The sequence below is a fragment of the Podarcis cretensis genome (assembly GCF_951804945.1).
Source record: "Podarcis cretensis genome assembly, chromosome: 1".
NCBI lineage: Eukaryota > Metazoa > Chordata > Lepidosauria > Squamata > Lacertidae > Podarcis > Podarcis cretensis.
The window spans coordinates 78418215-78433055 of NC_137170.1; the positions used below are offsets into that span (position 1 = coordinate 78418215).

At 41.9% G+C, this 14841-nt stretch overlaps 1 protein-coding gene and 1 long non-coding RNA gene across 11 annotated transcripts in view; one reads left to right on the forward strand and one right to left on the reverse strand.

Annotated features, from left to right (window-relative positions):
* The window catches only part of CHID1 (chitinase domain containing 1), a 129741-nt gene that overhangs the window by 14099 nt on the left and 100801 nt on the right, over nt 1–14841 (forward strand). For all 10 annotated transcript variants that reach the window (XR_013841268.1, XR_013841269.1, XM_079985138.1 and 7 more), the window contains exons 7-8: nt 1174–1235; nt 9449–9541. Coding sequence is in view for 8 of the 10 variants with exons in the window: in XM_079985138.1 (XP_079841264.1) it covers nt 1174–1235; nt 9449–9541 (155 nt within the window). In the remaining 2 variants the exon portion in view is untranslated. The remainder of the gene's footprint in view (nt 1–1173; nt 1236–9448; nt 9542–14841) is intronic.
* On the reverse strand, nt 1923–9442 carry LOC307221127. The gene is made up of 3 exons (XR_013841315.1): nt 8743–9442; nt 3612–3858; nt 1923–2809 (listed from the first exon to the last, which is right to left on the reverse strand). It is a non-coding gene; the product is annotated as an uncharacterized lncRNA (long non-coding RNA).

The window sequence follows — 14841 nt, forward strand, 5'->3', positions numbered from 1 at the left end:
AGAAATAAAGAGCCAGTATAATACCAGATATCAGTGTGGCTTTTTAAAATTGTTGATGATGTAAAATTGTCGATGACTGGCCTAGATGTCACAGACAGGTTTTATATATTACATACAGCAGTGAAGAACGGAAGCTTGATTCCTAGGTGTGGAAGTAATAGCATGTGGGTGAAAAGGAGGTGGGCTAAATGCTGGCATGTTTAAACTCAGGTGTTGTGAATTGTGTTTACATAAAAGATCCCTAGGTGACACAGTGCATTTGTTGTTTAGTCGTGTCCGACTCTTCGTGACCCCATGGACCAGAGCATGCCAGGCACTCCTGTCTTCCACTGCCTCCCACAGTTTGGTTAGACTCATGTTGGGGGCTTCGAGAACACTATCCAACCATCTTGTCCTCTGTCGTCCCCTTTTCCTTGTGGCCTCCATCTTTCCCAACATCAGGGTCTTTCCCAGGGAGTCTTCTCTTCCCATGAGGTAGCCAAAGTATTGGAGCCTCTGCTTCAGGATCTGTCCTTCCAGTGAACACTCAGGGCATACTGATATTTTATTTATTATTTAATACACCATGATTGTAAAAAAAAGACCTCAAAGCAGTTTGATATGATACTGCATTGTATACATGGGCAACGTGGTTGCGTTTAAAATTCATAGCCTTATTTATAAAAACTGCATAAACAGCCATTTTACATGATGGTGTCCAGTTAAGCAAACTAATGAGATAACAACGTAGCTTAAAACAAAATCAGGCAGCACAGGCATCTAATTAAATAGCAAAACAGCAGCAGAAAAAAAATAACCTACACCTGATCAAAGCATTAAGAGACAAAGGCAGGATTTTTTTAATGAGATATCTAAACTTTCAACATCATTAAAAGTAATAACCACGATGATATTTGTTCAGAATACAGTGGTACCTCCGGTTACGAACTTAATTTGTTCCAGAGGTCCGTCTGTAACCCGAAACCGCTCATAACAGAAGGCACACTTTTGCCAATGGCACCTGCCGCACTGCCGGTCTGCGACTTCCGCTCTCATCCTGGGGCAAAATTCACAACAAGGGGCATCTCCTTCCAGGTTAGCAGAGCTTGTAACCCGCAGTGTTCACAAGGAGGATGGTGCATAACACAAGGTTCCACTGTAAATTTACAATCTCCAATGTTTTCATTATTCTAGAATGAGAATTTTGATGGCTTTGTGGCTGAAGTTTGGAGTCAGCTAGGAAACCAGAAGCAAACGTAAGTCCAGGATTTTCAAGATGCTACTTTTTCTTTTTTTTAGTATGTCAAGTTTCACTGACGATTTAATAGGATTCGTTCAAAAGAAAACATGCTTAGGAGTACTGTGTAAGTAAATTACAGTCAAGAATCTTGACAGAGTAGGTACCACTAAGGGTCTTTTCTGATGTTTACTGGTGGTGACTATTTCAGTGTATGCTGCACCAGGAAAATCTCGGGCACATATTAGGAATCCACAGCTATGATTGTAGGAGTTAGGGTAATGGTTGCCTGGAAAGATGGTGTCTCTTGGGACTCTCTATCCTTGTAGCCTAAATATCCCTAAACTATTAGAGCATCATGAGAGAGAGATATGCTGCAGTTCCTCCTGTAGGACCCTGAAATGACAGTCAATCCCCCACTTTTCATGTGCAAACAGGTTACCACTGGTTTTGTGGTTATCTGTGAAATCAGGTAACACGAGAAGGTGTCAAGCAAGAGAGTATGGGGAAATTGTTTTAAGCAAAACGATAAATGCACCGGCCTTCTTCTTTCCCACTGTCATATTGCCTCGTTTCTTTGCTACTTTTTGCTTCTCAGATCTGGCCCCAGCAATTCTTAACGGTAGAGACACCAACAAAGAAATCCTAGGTGTTATAGTCAAGATTAGCATTGATCTCCTGATTGCTGTTTGTCCAACCATTGCTTGAAAGAGTAATGTTGGTGGTGTCTGCTGATGCCAGAGAAAAAACAATCATTAAGTACCATAGGTGTAATCCCTTTGCCTTAATGTGGCTCTTAGACCTGACAGTGGGATTTTATCAAGATCACAATGTTTTCAAAAGCTGTTTTCAGGGAGGGTGAGCGATAGATTAACTGCATCATCTGTATAGGTAGATCATGTCAGTTCTTTGAGCGTGGGGTGGTGTTATTACCTTCTGAAGGGAAAAAAATGTACTGTTTTTGGAGGCAGGGAGCAAAACTTGCTCAAGTTGTTGATAGGATTTGATTCGAGACCCTCAGTGTGGTGTGCAATAATACCCCAGACCTATGTAATCCTGAAACAAGGTCAGACATGCCAAACAAAATTAACCAGAAATTAAAAAGGCAAAGAAAGTATAACAGGTAAAACTTCACTGTCACAACTGGACACCATTGAAAGTCAGGTGAGTAGTAAACATTTCTACTTTCATCTAATAGCCATAAGAGAAAGAGGACTTTGGGGCATGTGCCCTTTTTGTGCTGGGATCTATTTGCCAGCTAAGAAGCTAAACACTTCTTGTCTGGTAGAATCACTTCCCAAGCAAGCCCTTAGGAAGCAATACTGAAATCAGTCTCTAGAGCACTCCATTTTGCAGGGTAGTGAAAAGTTTCAAGATTTCCAATAGTTACCTGTGGTTGGTTTCCTTTGGAAGAGGTCACAGAAGACTTGTGGCATTTTGCTGTATTGGCATGTATATAAGAACATAAGAAGAGCCTGATGGATAATGTCAATGGCCCGTCTAGTCCAGCAACCTGTTCTCACAGTGGCTATCCAGATGGGAAACCTGCAAGCACGACCCAAGCACAACAGCACTCCCCGCTCTTGTGCCTCCCTGTAATGATACAGGTTGAGTATAGGTGGAAGTTTGCAATTTAAACATTCAAGCCACTGTCCCAAAATTTGCTGCCACTCATCAGATTTCTGGGAGTTTGCCAGCACCATCAGAATCCTTACAGAGAGCAGTTCAGCCCTCTTGTCTTTTTCTCATTGTGACTCCAGCTGCAATGACAAGCTGCTTGTATTTACACAAGAGTCTGAATTAGCACATTCTGCTGCCTGGAGTCTATGGAGCTGACAAGCCTTTCCATGATGATCATGTCAGTTTCATTGGAGTGCAGAGAGGGGAGATGGTGAAGGAAATCTGCATATATGAATGACAAGGCTTCCCTGCCCTGCTTCAACAAAGCTTGAAATATGAAAAAGCCATACCCAAATGTGTACAACTACTCTATGGAGAGAAAAAAGATAACACATTTGTTCAGATGCGACACAAATAATGCAGGAAATGAGGTTGTAAATTCACATTCCCACATGGCTATCAATCTGTTTTAAAAACATGGAATCATGATACAAATTTGTTTAGAACTGCATTTCTGTATTTCATACGTGTGCATCAAAGATAGGAGAGAGGCTCAGAATGCATGAAATCTATCTTAGTTACTTGAAATTGAGTTCAGAGCAGTTATATTTGCAGGGTTTCTGAACTCGGATCAATGCATCTGGTTCCATGCACTCTGGGGGAGTGTTGGATGTGAACAATGACAGTCTCAACAAACATTATTTGTTTCTAACCCTGGGCATGCTAGTTCATGTCATAATTACATTTAGAGGAAAATTATGTTCTTGTTTCCTACCCAAACAAAACTGGATTTTGCTACTTGAAATATGATGTGCTGTTCTTATTCTTATCCACACAGTGGCAGTATTGTGATAACTCTGTTTGTTATTCACTGATCTTTTTAGAGGATTGTCATTTTTTCTTTAGCCATTGCAAGTTAAGGGAGGGATCTGAAACTATTAGAAGGTTTATCCTGGATTAATGCCATCTCATTTCTCTTCCCAACATTTATATGCTGATGGTAGTAATCATGCTGAAGTGGTCTGAAAGGGAGAAAACTCCAGGTTAATTGGGCTCTGATTATTCTCTCTTTTTAAAATTTGGGATAAGTAGTCACGTAAACAATAGCATTAGCATTTTTTTCAAAGCAGCCAAAGACAGTGGAGTTCAGTTCTTAGTCACACAAATACTACCGACTACCTAAAACAGAAAACAAAAATGTGTTCCTGAAACACCCAAGGGATCATTTTCTACCATAATTAGGATTTGCTGATCTTATTATCAATATTTAATAATGTACAGAGTGGATAGATCTAGAGAAGAATAAGGCTTCCAAACTTTAATAATAATTGTGTAGAAGTGAAAGATCTGAATGTACAGGAATGAGCTTTCATTCTGGACAATTGGAGGGATTGCTGTTAGAAGCCTTTTAAGTAAACTAACTGCAAGTAAGCTTGTATCTTAGTAAAGAAAGCTTCAAATACCGGACCTTGAGAAATCTGAAGTCCTCTGGTGATTTGGTATAGTGGAGGGGTGTGGATGTTAGAACTGGCCAGCATTACTCATTTCTTTTGTCCTGGAAACTGAGCAGCTTGTCTATGGCAAGATGTTGAGCTGGAGCTCATGGAGGAACTGCAGGTGAGATTCTTGAAACCCGCCCAGCGCATTAAAGTAGAAGTGGCAAAACTGGAAGCCTATCTGTTTCCCTGCTTTTTGAACCTATTCAGAGATGAAAAAGTCTCAACCATACTAAGCTAGGTTTTATTTTGCTGTTTGTAGTGGATAGAAACCCAAGCAGCTTTAATGCTAACCCATCACATAACGTTATGCAGACAATGAGGCATTCCCTTCTCCTTCATGTGCAAGTGGAGGAATCATAAAGGCTGCTCATGAAGAAGAGGGAAATATGTGAGCCCAAGGATTAACTGTGGTGTGTGCTCTTGTCACAGCTAAGTTAATCATATCTCTTCCAATCTGTGGATGTGCATTGTTTTTCTGTATTTAGGTTGCAGCAGTTGGAGGCTGAAGGTTTTTGAGTCTTACCATTTTCCTTTTGCGAGCAGCTAGTTGCAAATGATAGGGACGCAGTGGCGCTGTGGGTGAAACCACAGAGCCTAGGACTTGCCGATCAGAAGGTCGGTGGCTCGAATCCCTGTGGTGGGGTGAGCTCCCGTTGTTCAGTCCCTGTTCCTGCCAACCTAGCAGTTTGGAAGCACGTCAAAGTGCAAGTAGATAAATAGGTACCGCTCTGGCAGGAAGGTAAACGGCATTTCCGTGCGCTGCTCTGGTTTGCCAGGAGCAGCTTAGTCATGCTGGCCACATGGCCCGGAAGCTGTACACTGGCTCCCTCGGCCAATAAAGCGAGATGAGCGCTGCAACCCCAGAGTCGGTCACGACTGGACCTAATGGTCAGGGGTCCCTTTACCTTTACCTTAGTTGCAAATGATTACATTGGGTGATAGTTAACTAAGTTTTACTCAGAGTAGACCTATTGAAATTCATAGACCTGACTTAGTACTGGGGCTTCATTTGAAGCTGACTTAGAAACTGCAGTTAATCCAGAATGTGGCTACCAGATTGGTGACTTGTAGTTGCTGCTGGGACCATATAACACTAGTCCTAAAATATCTATGTTGGCTTCCAGTACGTTTCCAAGCACAATTCAAAGTGTTGGTGTTGACCCTTAAAGCCCTAAACATCCACACCCTTGTATACCTGAAGGAGTATCTCCACCCCTATCGATCAGCCTGGACACTGAGGGCCTTCTGGTGGTTCCCTCATTGCAAGAAGTGAAATTACAGGGAATCAGGGAGAGAGCCTTCTGGGTAGTGACTCCTGCCCTGTGGAACTCCTGCCTGTCAGTTGTCAAAGAGAGAACCAATTATATGGTGTTCCGTATCAGGAGGCTTTTAATGTCTGATGTATCACGTGTTCTTTATATTCTGTTGGAAACTGCCCAGAGTATCTGGGGCAACCCAGTCAGATGGGTGGGGTACAAGTAATACATTATTATTATTCTGTTTAGTAATGTCAATGGGTATACTCTTGAGTAAAACTTAGTTGACTTCCACCCAATGACTTGCTTTTTAAAATTCAGTGCATTGAAAATGCCTTAGATTGGTATTTGTAACAGGCATGATTTTGATTCTGCGCAAACAAGGTCACACATATAATTTTGTTCAGGCTGATAGTCAACAGTAGGTGGTGCCACAATCACATAGTTTATTTGAAAAGTGCTGCCTTCACTATATGCTGCAGGAACATCTGCATTTGACCTTCAGGTACCTTATTAACTGTGGGAAGAAAAGAACAAAACTTCTGTAGACACATCAGTACTTCAGTCTGAGCCTTGGAAATTTAACCTATTAATCAATGGCTTACTGTAAGTCCCTTCCTTCCTTGGTATTACCTCGAGCAGTGAAAGAACAAACAGCAATAACTCATTCTTGAACTGAGATTGCTTTTTTTAAAAAAAAAAAAAGTTTCATTTTTTTTGTCAGCTGTCTACAAACACAGCTTTATTATGTTGAATCTTTTCATTTTATTTTTTAATTCTTCTGGGAAAGCCTTGATTTGTGGGGGCGGGGGCAGCAACCATCAAACTTGAGCATTAGCTATAGTTAAATTGAGACTCTAAAGGGAATGCAACAAATACTGTGAGCTGCAATGAATGTTCTGCTGAGGTCAGCATCATTTGCAGCTTCAAGGAGGACAAAGCTGAAATGTCTGAACAAGAGTGTAGTGGGGAGGAAGGTGAGAAGGCGAAAGAGAGACCAGCAGCATTGTATATTCATGAGAGAACCAAGGTCAGAAAGTTTAAAATACATACCTCACCTTTTAATTGGGTCTGGGTAGATTCTCAAAGTGCCATGTGCTTCAGAGGAACATCCGAAAGTTCAATTTGACAATAGCAAAGGACAAAATGAATATTTAACTATGTTTTGCCATGACGACAGTTTGCTCTAGCCTCATTATACTTTTAAAAAATGCAATGCAGCATGTGCATTTCCCTCCCTCCCATCTGAGTTGGCAGTGATAATATGGGAAAATATGGTCTTAAAATGCTCAAGTCTACTGTAGAGACGAGCAGACATATAATTTATTGGATGTTTTTAAATGGGCACTCAGCTAGGGCCGTTTGGGGATGGCGGAGTGCATGCAATGTTGATTTACATAATCTATTTTGGGTGACAAATGGGAGTACACGTAAATGAAGTCTGAGCGTTAACCACTAATCCCTTGAATTGGCAAGAAGTGCTCTTAGGCCAGAGCGATGGCTTGACAAGTTAGGCTGCCAGTACTTAAATCTTCTGGGCGATTTTTCTTACAAGAGAAGCTGCCATCCTACTCCCACCTTTGCCATAAATCGGGTAAACTGCTCAATACCAAGTTTAGTATAAAAAACAATGTCAAGTTGATGAATATTATCTCTCTGTGTGTAAAATCTCTTTGAACCCACATTAGTCGTGAGGTGGTGTTAGGTTTTGTGGTGCCCTGAAAACAGTGCTTGAAACACCAGCAGCAAAATCCAGATTGCAGATGCTACGTTTTAGTTTTATATTGTGTGTGCCAGTGGGTATACTCATCTACACAGCCCATGAATAAATGTTACCCCAATCAAAGCTGCAAAGCACAAGAAAGAGATCAGGGCAGCTGCTAGCTGATGACCTCATGTAGCGAGGGGAGAGTGTCTCCCCACCATTCATAGAATCATAGAATGGCAGAGTTGGAAGGGACCCCTGAGGGTTATCTAGGCCAACCCCCTGCAATGCAGGAATATTTTGCCTGACGTGGGGCTCAAACCCACGACCCCAAGATTAAAAGCCTCCTGCTCTACTGACTGAGCTATCTTGATGAAGAGGTTGGCCACATATCTCCATAGATTGCTCTTGGAATGAACAGGCAGTGTCGGCTGATTAAGCTAAATCCACCGATTCACTGGGCAGTGTTAAAGTAAGGTTTACTTTGAGTAGACCGATTGCAATTAATGGGCCTAACTTAGTCATGTTCATTAATTTCAGTGTATCTACTCTCAATGAAACTTGACTGAGCACCACCCGCTATTTTCAGCAGAGGTAATGGCAAAAATCTGAAGGGTACCCAGTAAAGCAGAGATAGCTGAATATCCTTTTATTCCCCTCTGTGGAGGATGATCTCATCTTCTCACCCACCCTTTCTGCATATCATTTACTTAATGCTTTTAGATATTAGATAATAGAGCATTACAGTGAGGCTACTGCAAGTGTAGATGCATTTGCAACATGACGGGAAAAAATGTAGGAGAATTATTTCTTCTCAACCAGTTGCCTCCTGGCGTTACTGGCAGAGCGTGGGCTGTTAACCACCTTTAATGGAACACCTCCAAGTACTTAAAAGGCTTCTGACATCAATGTACTAAACGACTGTTGCTGGTTGTGGGACTGCAAACATGTCATATCTGGGCTAATTGTGGACGAGGGGAAGGGAGCCCAGCAGTTGCCACCCCTCCTTTTCCCCATTGCTGCAAGGGAGAGTCACAGAACGCCAGGAAAAGTGAAGTCCAAGCAGAGATTTCCCTTTTCTGTGAGTGCCTTCCAAGCATCCCTGATCATGGCCAGCCATGTGATAAGGCATGGAGTCACTAGGTTACTGAGGAAGATGGGGAAGAAGGAAAGGCCCAGATAGTAAGAAAAGAGCTGGGAATTAAGAGAACATGTGTACCTTAATCCTCAAACACTGATGGGGAAACCTGTGGCCCTCCAGGCAACATCGTCAATGGTCAGGGATGATGAACAGGTGCTGCTGTCCGACAACATCTGGAGGGCCACAGGTTCCTCACTCCTATTCCCATTTAAATAAGAACCAGGTGGCCGCTGTGCCCACATACTGCTTCTGCCCACCTTAGTAAGATGAAGAGTCTCTGCCCACAAGCTCATGCGTATACTGACCTTGGTGACAAACTGTGCCTATATGGTCCTGCTTCTGCCAGCGTCTGTATGGGAGTGAGAGAGAGCAACAGATTACAGTGCCCACAAATTGCTGCTGCTGCTTCCTCCAGGAAGAGACACCGACTGATCCGTGAGCCTTTATGCCTGATAAAGGCAGGCTGACCATTGTGACCTCATGATGAAGATGTTGACCTGCAGACTGGCCATTGTGACCACATGCTGAGTTGGCCTGCCTGAAAAAGAGAGAGTACAATGGTGGTCACTTGCTGCTGCTGCTGCTGCTGCTCCTGCTGTTACCATTACCATTATAATTATCGCAATCATCTTTTGATCTTCCTTCCACCCAAATGTTCCCAAGGGAGTATTCAGATACAATCAATAAAATACAGCATATCATTCCTTGATCACATAAACCAGGATGGGGAAACCTGGTCCTTTTAGATGTTGCTGTACTCCAAGCTCTAGAGGGAACCAACTTCCCCATCCCTGTCCTAAAATGAAGACTGAATAAAAGTATCTCTTTTGTCATCTCCTGTTACATCCTATTTAAAGGGAGAATGGATTGTGCAGAGCCAAGTCCTATTAGAGTGTGTCTTCAGCGTTTAATGAAGGAAGAGTATTTCCTAACTTTTTTAAAAAAGAAAAGGTTGTTGTTCCACGATTTAGTTTTCTTACTTCTAGACCTAACATCATGTTTTTGTTACAGGGGTCTGATTCACTTGCTCACTCACCTCTCGGAAGCTTTGCATCAGGTGCGGCTGAAGCTGATGCTTGTTATCCCTCCCACTGTCATGCCAGGGTGAGTGTCTTATTTTCACGGAAAATCCCAGATGAATCTATTTTCAGCTTCATTCAAGCTATTTGGGTTTAATGTTTGCTGAGAGACCAGCGCATATATGCAGCCTAAAAAGCGAAGCGTGTATTCCCTCTTCACCGCTGGAGAAAAATGCCAGGCTCAGCACCTTGGGGAAGAAGAGAGGGACACATTTAAGAGGCTTGGATTAGGAAATGTGTCTGTGCTAAGATTTAATCCCTCTGGGCAAGAACCATGTATTCATTATGAAACCCCAATCAAGGCACTTAATAAATATTGAAGCAAGGGAGCAAAAGAACTATCAAGTGGTATGTATACCAAACAGTGCTAAGGAAATGACTTTAATTAGAGTCTTTATATTGATAAATGGATTATAAAATTTTGGAAGGAAATAAGATCTGTAATAGTATGCAAAACCATGCATCTCCTAATCCAGGCGTGGCTAAGGTGGTGCCATCCAGATGTTGCAGGACTACAGTTTCGGTACCATCTGAACACTGATCCTACTGGCTGGGGCTGATGGAGAGCTGGAGTCCAGCAACTTCTGGAGGTGCCCCCACCCCCGCCCTTGTCCTAAACCATCATGTATAGTTGCAGTAAACACAGGTCAAATGAGGAGATGTAAGAAGGAGTGCAGACACTTCGAAAAGGCCATCTTCATGTAACTTAATTTCCTTTGCTACCTGCCACATGTTTAATTTTGCTAATGCCCATTTCACAGTAAATTGTTTTGTAATAATTAAGCAAAGTAGCTGCCTTCATTAGTACAAAACAGCTGGAAAGGAAGATCGCAAACTGAACAGCACATGGTTATACAAATTGGCCAGTTGTGCAGTACATACCTGCATTTAATCTGCGCCTTCTTCATCTCCCCAGTGCTTATTTATTTGTATAAAAAATCACCCTGGATTCATAATTTTATGGTTTGTACACAGTTTAAACTCTTGGTGGAGGAACCATGCAATCCCTGTTGCTGGCTAGATGAAACATTAGCCCTTCTTAGCCATATGTATTAGTGAATAGTTTCAATTGCTCAATGGCGTCTGATGAAGAGGATACAGAACTTACATATTTTAGTGTTGGCAGCTGAAACTGAGTTTTGAATAGATGTTTAAAATAACTTCAGCCTCCTTCTTGGCATGCAGACCTACAGCTCAGTCTTGTGAGTGTCTGCAAAAGGGTAAGCAATACTGTCACCCTTTCATAGTCTGGGTCCTATAGCTTGCTAAGGGTTTGGGCCTTCAAACCTCAGTACTCGTGATGTTGGAGTCAGTTGCATCACCCAGTAGTTTGTTCTGTTGATAGCCTTGCCTCTCTCTTCCTATACTTGATCCTACAGTGTGTTGCCCTCATCCACTACTTCTCTGTTGTGGAAGGCCTTACAGAGCACAGCTGCACTGGCTTTTGCATTTGCATGTGTGAAACATCTGTGCTGCTTGTGGTACATGAGTGCAAGAGCCCCGGGTCCTGTCACCTTGTACAGGATGCTGCCCAGTGCACAGGATACTGTAGAATTATTCATTTAAATTATTTTCAAACTGGCCTTCATCTTTTTAGATCCCAACGCGGCATTCAGTTCAAAATGAAATGCGACAACACAACTAAAGCACAACCCATCAAGACAATTTTAGAACAATAGAGTACCTCACAGTTCAGCATTTAAAATGCTTAATTAGGCAGTTGCATCTTCATATTTGTGTTGCAGGGAGAGACTATGCAGAAGTAAATTTTGAAAAATATATATTTAAAACTCCTGTTGAGATTCTTCATTCTTGTGTAATTATTTTTGTTAGCCATAGTATATACTGTATATACCTTTTTAAATGTTGGACACAGCACAAGGTTGTTAATACAAAAATACGAGGAGGCCAGCACATCCCAGTTAAGAACTGCCAAAACATGGATCAGTCAAGTTTTTATCTTCTTATTTTAGATTTAAAGCAGATTGCTCCAGCTTGTTAATTGTAGTCTGCTACAGAAAGCAAATGAGTGCTCTTAAACACATTTGCAGCTTCTACATTATCAGTCATTATTACCACAAAGCTTATCATGAAGCTAATGCATTCTTTTCAAGATCTAGGATAATTGCAGCAAACAATAGACTTTGCAAAATGCATTTATATATTTTGAATGTTAAGTAGAATGTAGGCAATTTCACAAATTTAATATTCTCTTGCCCCCTTGACTCAATAGAATTGGCTAGAATTGCTATACATGATTTGGTACGTAGATGTATTTTTCAGTGGACAATTGTGGACAAGCCAGCTCAAATGAAGTGACTTTTACAGAGCATTAGCTGCCCTGCAGAGTACATTATTACTAAGAATGAATATTCTTTTGTGGATCTCCGCATAAGGGCCTTTTGGAAATCCATAAGCAGCTTCTTGGTCTCCAGCATATTTTTGAGCACTTCCCCCGAAGTGCATTATACTGAAATTAGAGGGGACAGGGAATGACAAATAGTTCTGAATTCTGCCATGTTTAAGGCCAGTGGAAACCACTGTGGCAATATAATCTGATTTCCAGCCCATTAGATTTATCATAATTGGATTAAAGTGTAATCACTGCATGCTAAGGGGAACATCTTCTTAGCATGAAGATTTCCCCTTGCACAAAAGAACGCTATTCCCCTCCTGCGTACTCTCTTAATTTGTTCTGGGGGTTCTTCCAACCCACTGACGCAGATTTGGGGGTGATGTGGGTTGTGCACGGGAAGAGGCACCCAGGTAATCCAAATACTGTACCAAGAAAGGCAGAATAGCACAGTCAGTATAAATCATGAAAATCAAGTATATTTTCCTAATTTCTGACTTCACACAATTTATTTGATATTATTATTATTTGCATAAACATGTACAATTTCATAGTAGAGAAGAACATGGAGCACTGAAGGCTAATTTAGCCTCTCCCCTGATCGTTTGGCTGTCCCCCCCCCCCCCGAGATTTCAGCTGGCAATGCCCACCCATATATGTTCAAGCATATTTGTTGCAACTGTAAGGGTTAGGAACTATCTTGCATGTATGAAAGGTGACGTTTTCAAGGAGCTGAGTTATGAACACATTGCATATTTTTCCTCCTGCAGAATTGTAGCATGCGTGACAGCCCTGATCAGGAACTTCTTGGTACAGACCTGTGTTTTTTGTTCATGTTGTTCTGTAAAATGCCACACATGTTGGCACTACATAGATTCAAAACTGAGGCGCTTGTTTCTCATACAAGGAAAGCACTCTTCACACCCAGCATCTTGAACTATGGTTTAGCTGACTGTCTTGAAAGGACTTCCTCCTGCCTTATAGGCGGAATCCATAAAAATTCTCATTTGTCTCTTTGATATATTTTTTTAAGTGCTAGACTGGCAATATGTGGTAAATTAGATTCATAGAATTACAGAGCTCCTGCTGGAATCTGCTTTTCATTGGCATATTTAATACTATGTCATCTTTATTCATTGTCACTTTAGAATCAATTTGGGTCTAACCTTTACAAATGATGGAAAGTGTACTTTTAATAATCTAATATCCTTCATGTGTTGGACTTGGAGTAGATTTAATCAGCCATTCAGCAAAAGGCATAGAAAATGATATGGCAAAGAATCAAATAACATTTGTAGACTCCATATCTGGTAGAAGTCTGATAAGGTAGACTGAGACTATTTTGCAAAATATCACCCTTTTGAGCAGGACCCCCAGTGGCTAAAACAGTGCTCCTTTTTTGTTCTGCCCTGATTAAAACCTAAAAGGAAGAGCATAGTCTGATGCTCTTTTTTAATGGATTGCTGTCATACCAATTCAGTTCACATTAAGATCAAATTGATGAAAAATGCTATGTTAAAGGAAGAGTATAAGGGCTTGAAAAATACTGGTACTTAAGGGGGGTGCAGGAGTAATTAACATCTGGAAAATGCAATGTATTTCATTAAATTCCACTAAAGGCACATTGAGGGAAACTGGAAAGTATCAAAATTGTGTTACCTTTGCAGGTTCTTCCACAAGGTTTTTACGCTGAGTGAATTCAGGGTAGGCATAATTGGTGGAATAACCAATGTTTATAGTGGATTCAGTGCTGGCCTTAGACATGTGATTGTTTTTGATGGAAAGGTGGAATACAGAAATCTGACATAATTAAAAAACTGAGAAGTGCCAATTCTAATCTCTGCTGAACAAGTGATTCACTGCGTGGCCTTGGGCAACTCACTACCACAATTTAGCATTAATTTACAATATGCAAAACACAAAATTAGCATACGCATTGTTTGAAGGGCTTTGCAGATTTTCTCTTCTCACAGCAGCCCTATGAAGTCGATAGTACTGCATATATAAATGGCACTCCAGTGTATCTCTTGGGCCTAGTTGTCATAAATGACAGGTGAGATGGTAAACCTGTTCCTGGCGTGTACCACTTCAAATAGCAAGTGCGGGTTTCACATGACTTTAGAGTGTGAAAACTAGAACGGTGGGGAGAAAGCTTTTCCCTGATGTGCCAGTTTTCAATGTACAGGAGAAGCAGTTGCACATACAGAAAGGGCCTTTTCTCCAGGGCCCTTTGGTGTCTTACCACCTTCACTCCCATAGATGTTGACAGCTCTCATTGACTTCCCCTGGGAGAGTTTTAGGGTGCTGCATCTAGAAATACTGTGGAGGGGAGCAAGAAGAAATACCTGGGGAAAGTGATGTATTATCCCAGGAATAGCCAACGTGGTGCCCTCCACATGTTGTAGGACCATGACTTCTATCATCCCTGACCATTGACAAAGCTGACTAGGGCAGATGGGAGTTGGAGTTCAGCTTCATCTGCATTCTAGCATTACAGCTAGAATGTATTGTAGGTTAGGGTTGCCATATTTTGAAGAGCGAAAAAGAGAACACGTTTGCCGACTTCGCTACGACGACTCTCATTTTAAATACCCGTACTATATGTAGGCTTTAGAAGTTCACATTCCCACCTATGCCTATGAGATAAAGGTAAAGGTAAAGGGATCCCTGACCATTAGGTCCAGTCGTGACCGCTCTGGGGTTGCGGCGCTCATTTCGCTTTATTGGCCGAGGGAGCCGGCGTACAGCTTCCGGGTCATGTGGCCAGCATGACTAAGCCACTTTTGGCGAACCAGAGCAGCGCACAGAAATGCCGTTTATCTTCCCGCCGGAGCAGTACCTATTTATCTACTTGCACTTTGACGTGCTTTTGAACTGCTAGGTTGGCAGGAGCAGGGACCGAGCAACGGGAGCTCACCCCGTCGCGGGGATTCGAACCACCGACCTTCTGATCGGCAAGTCCTAGGCTCTGT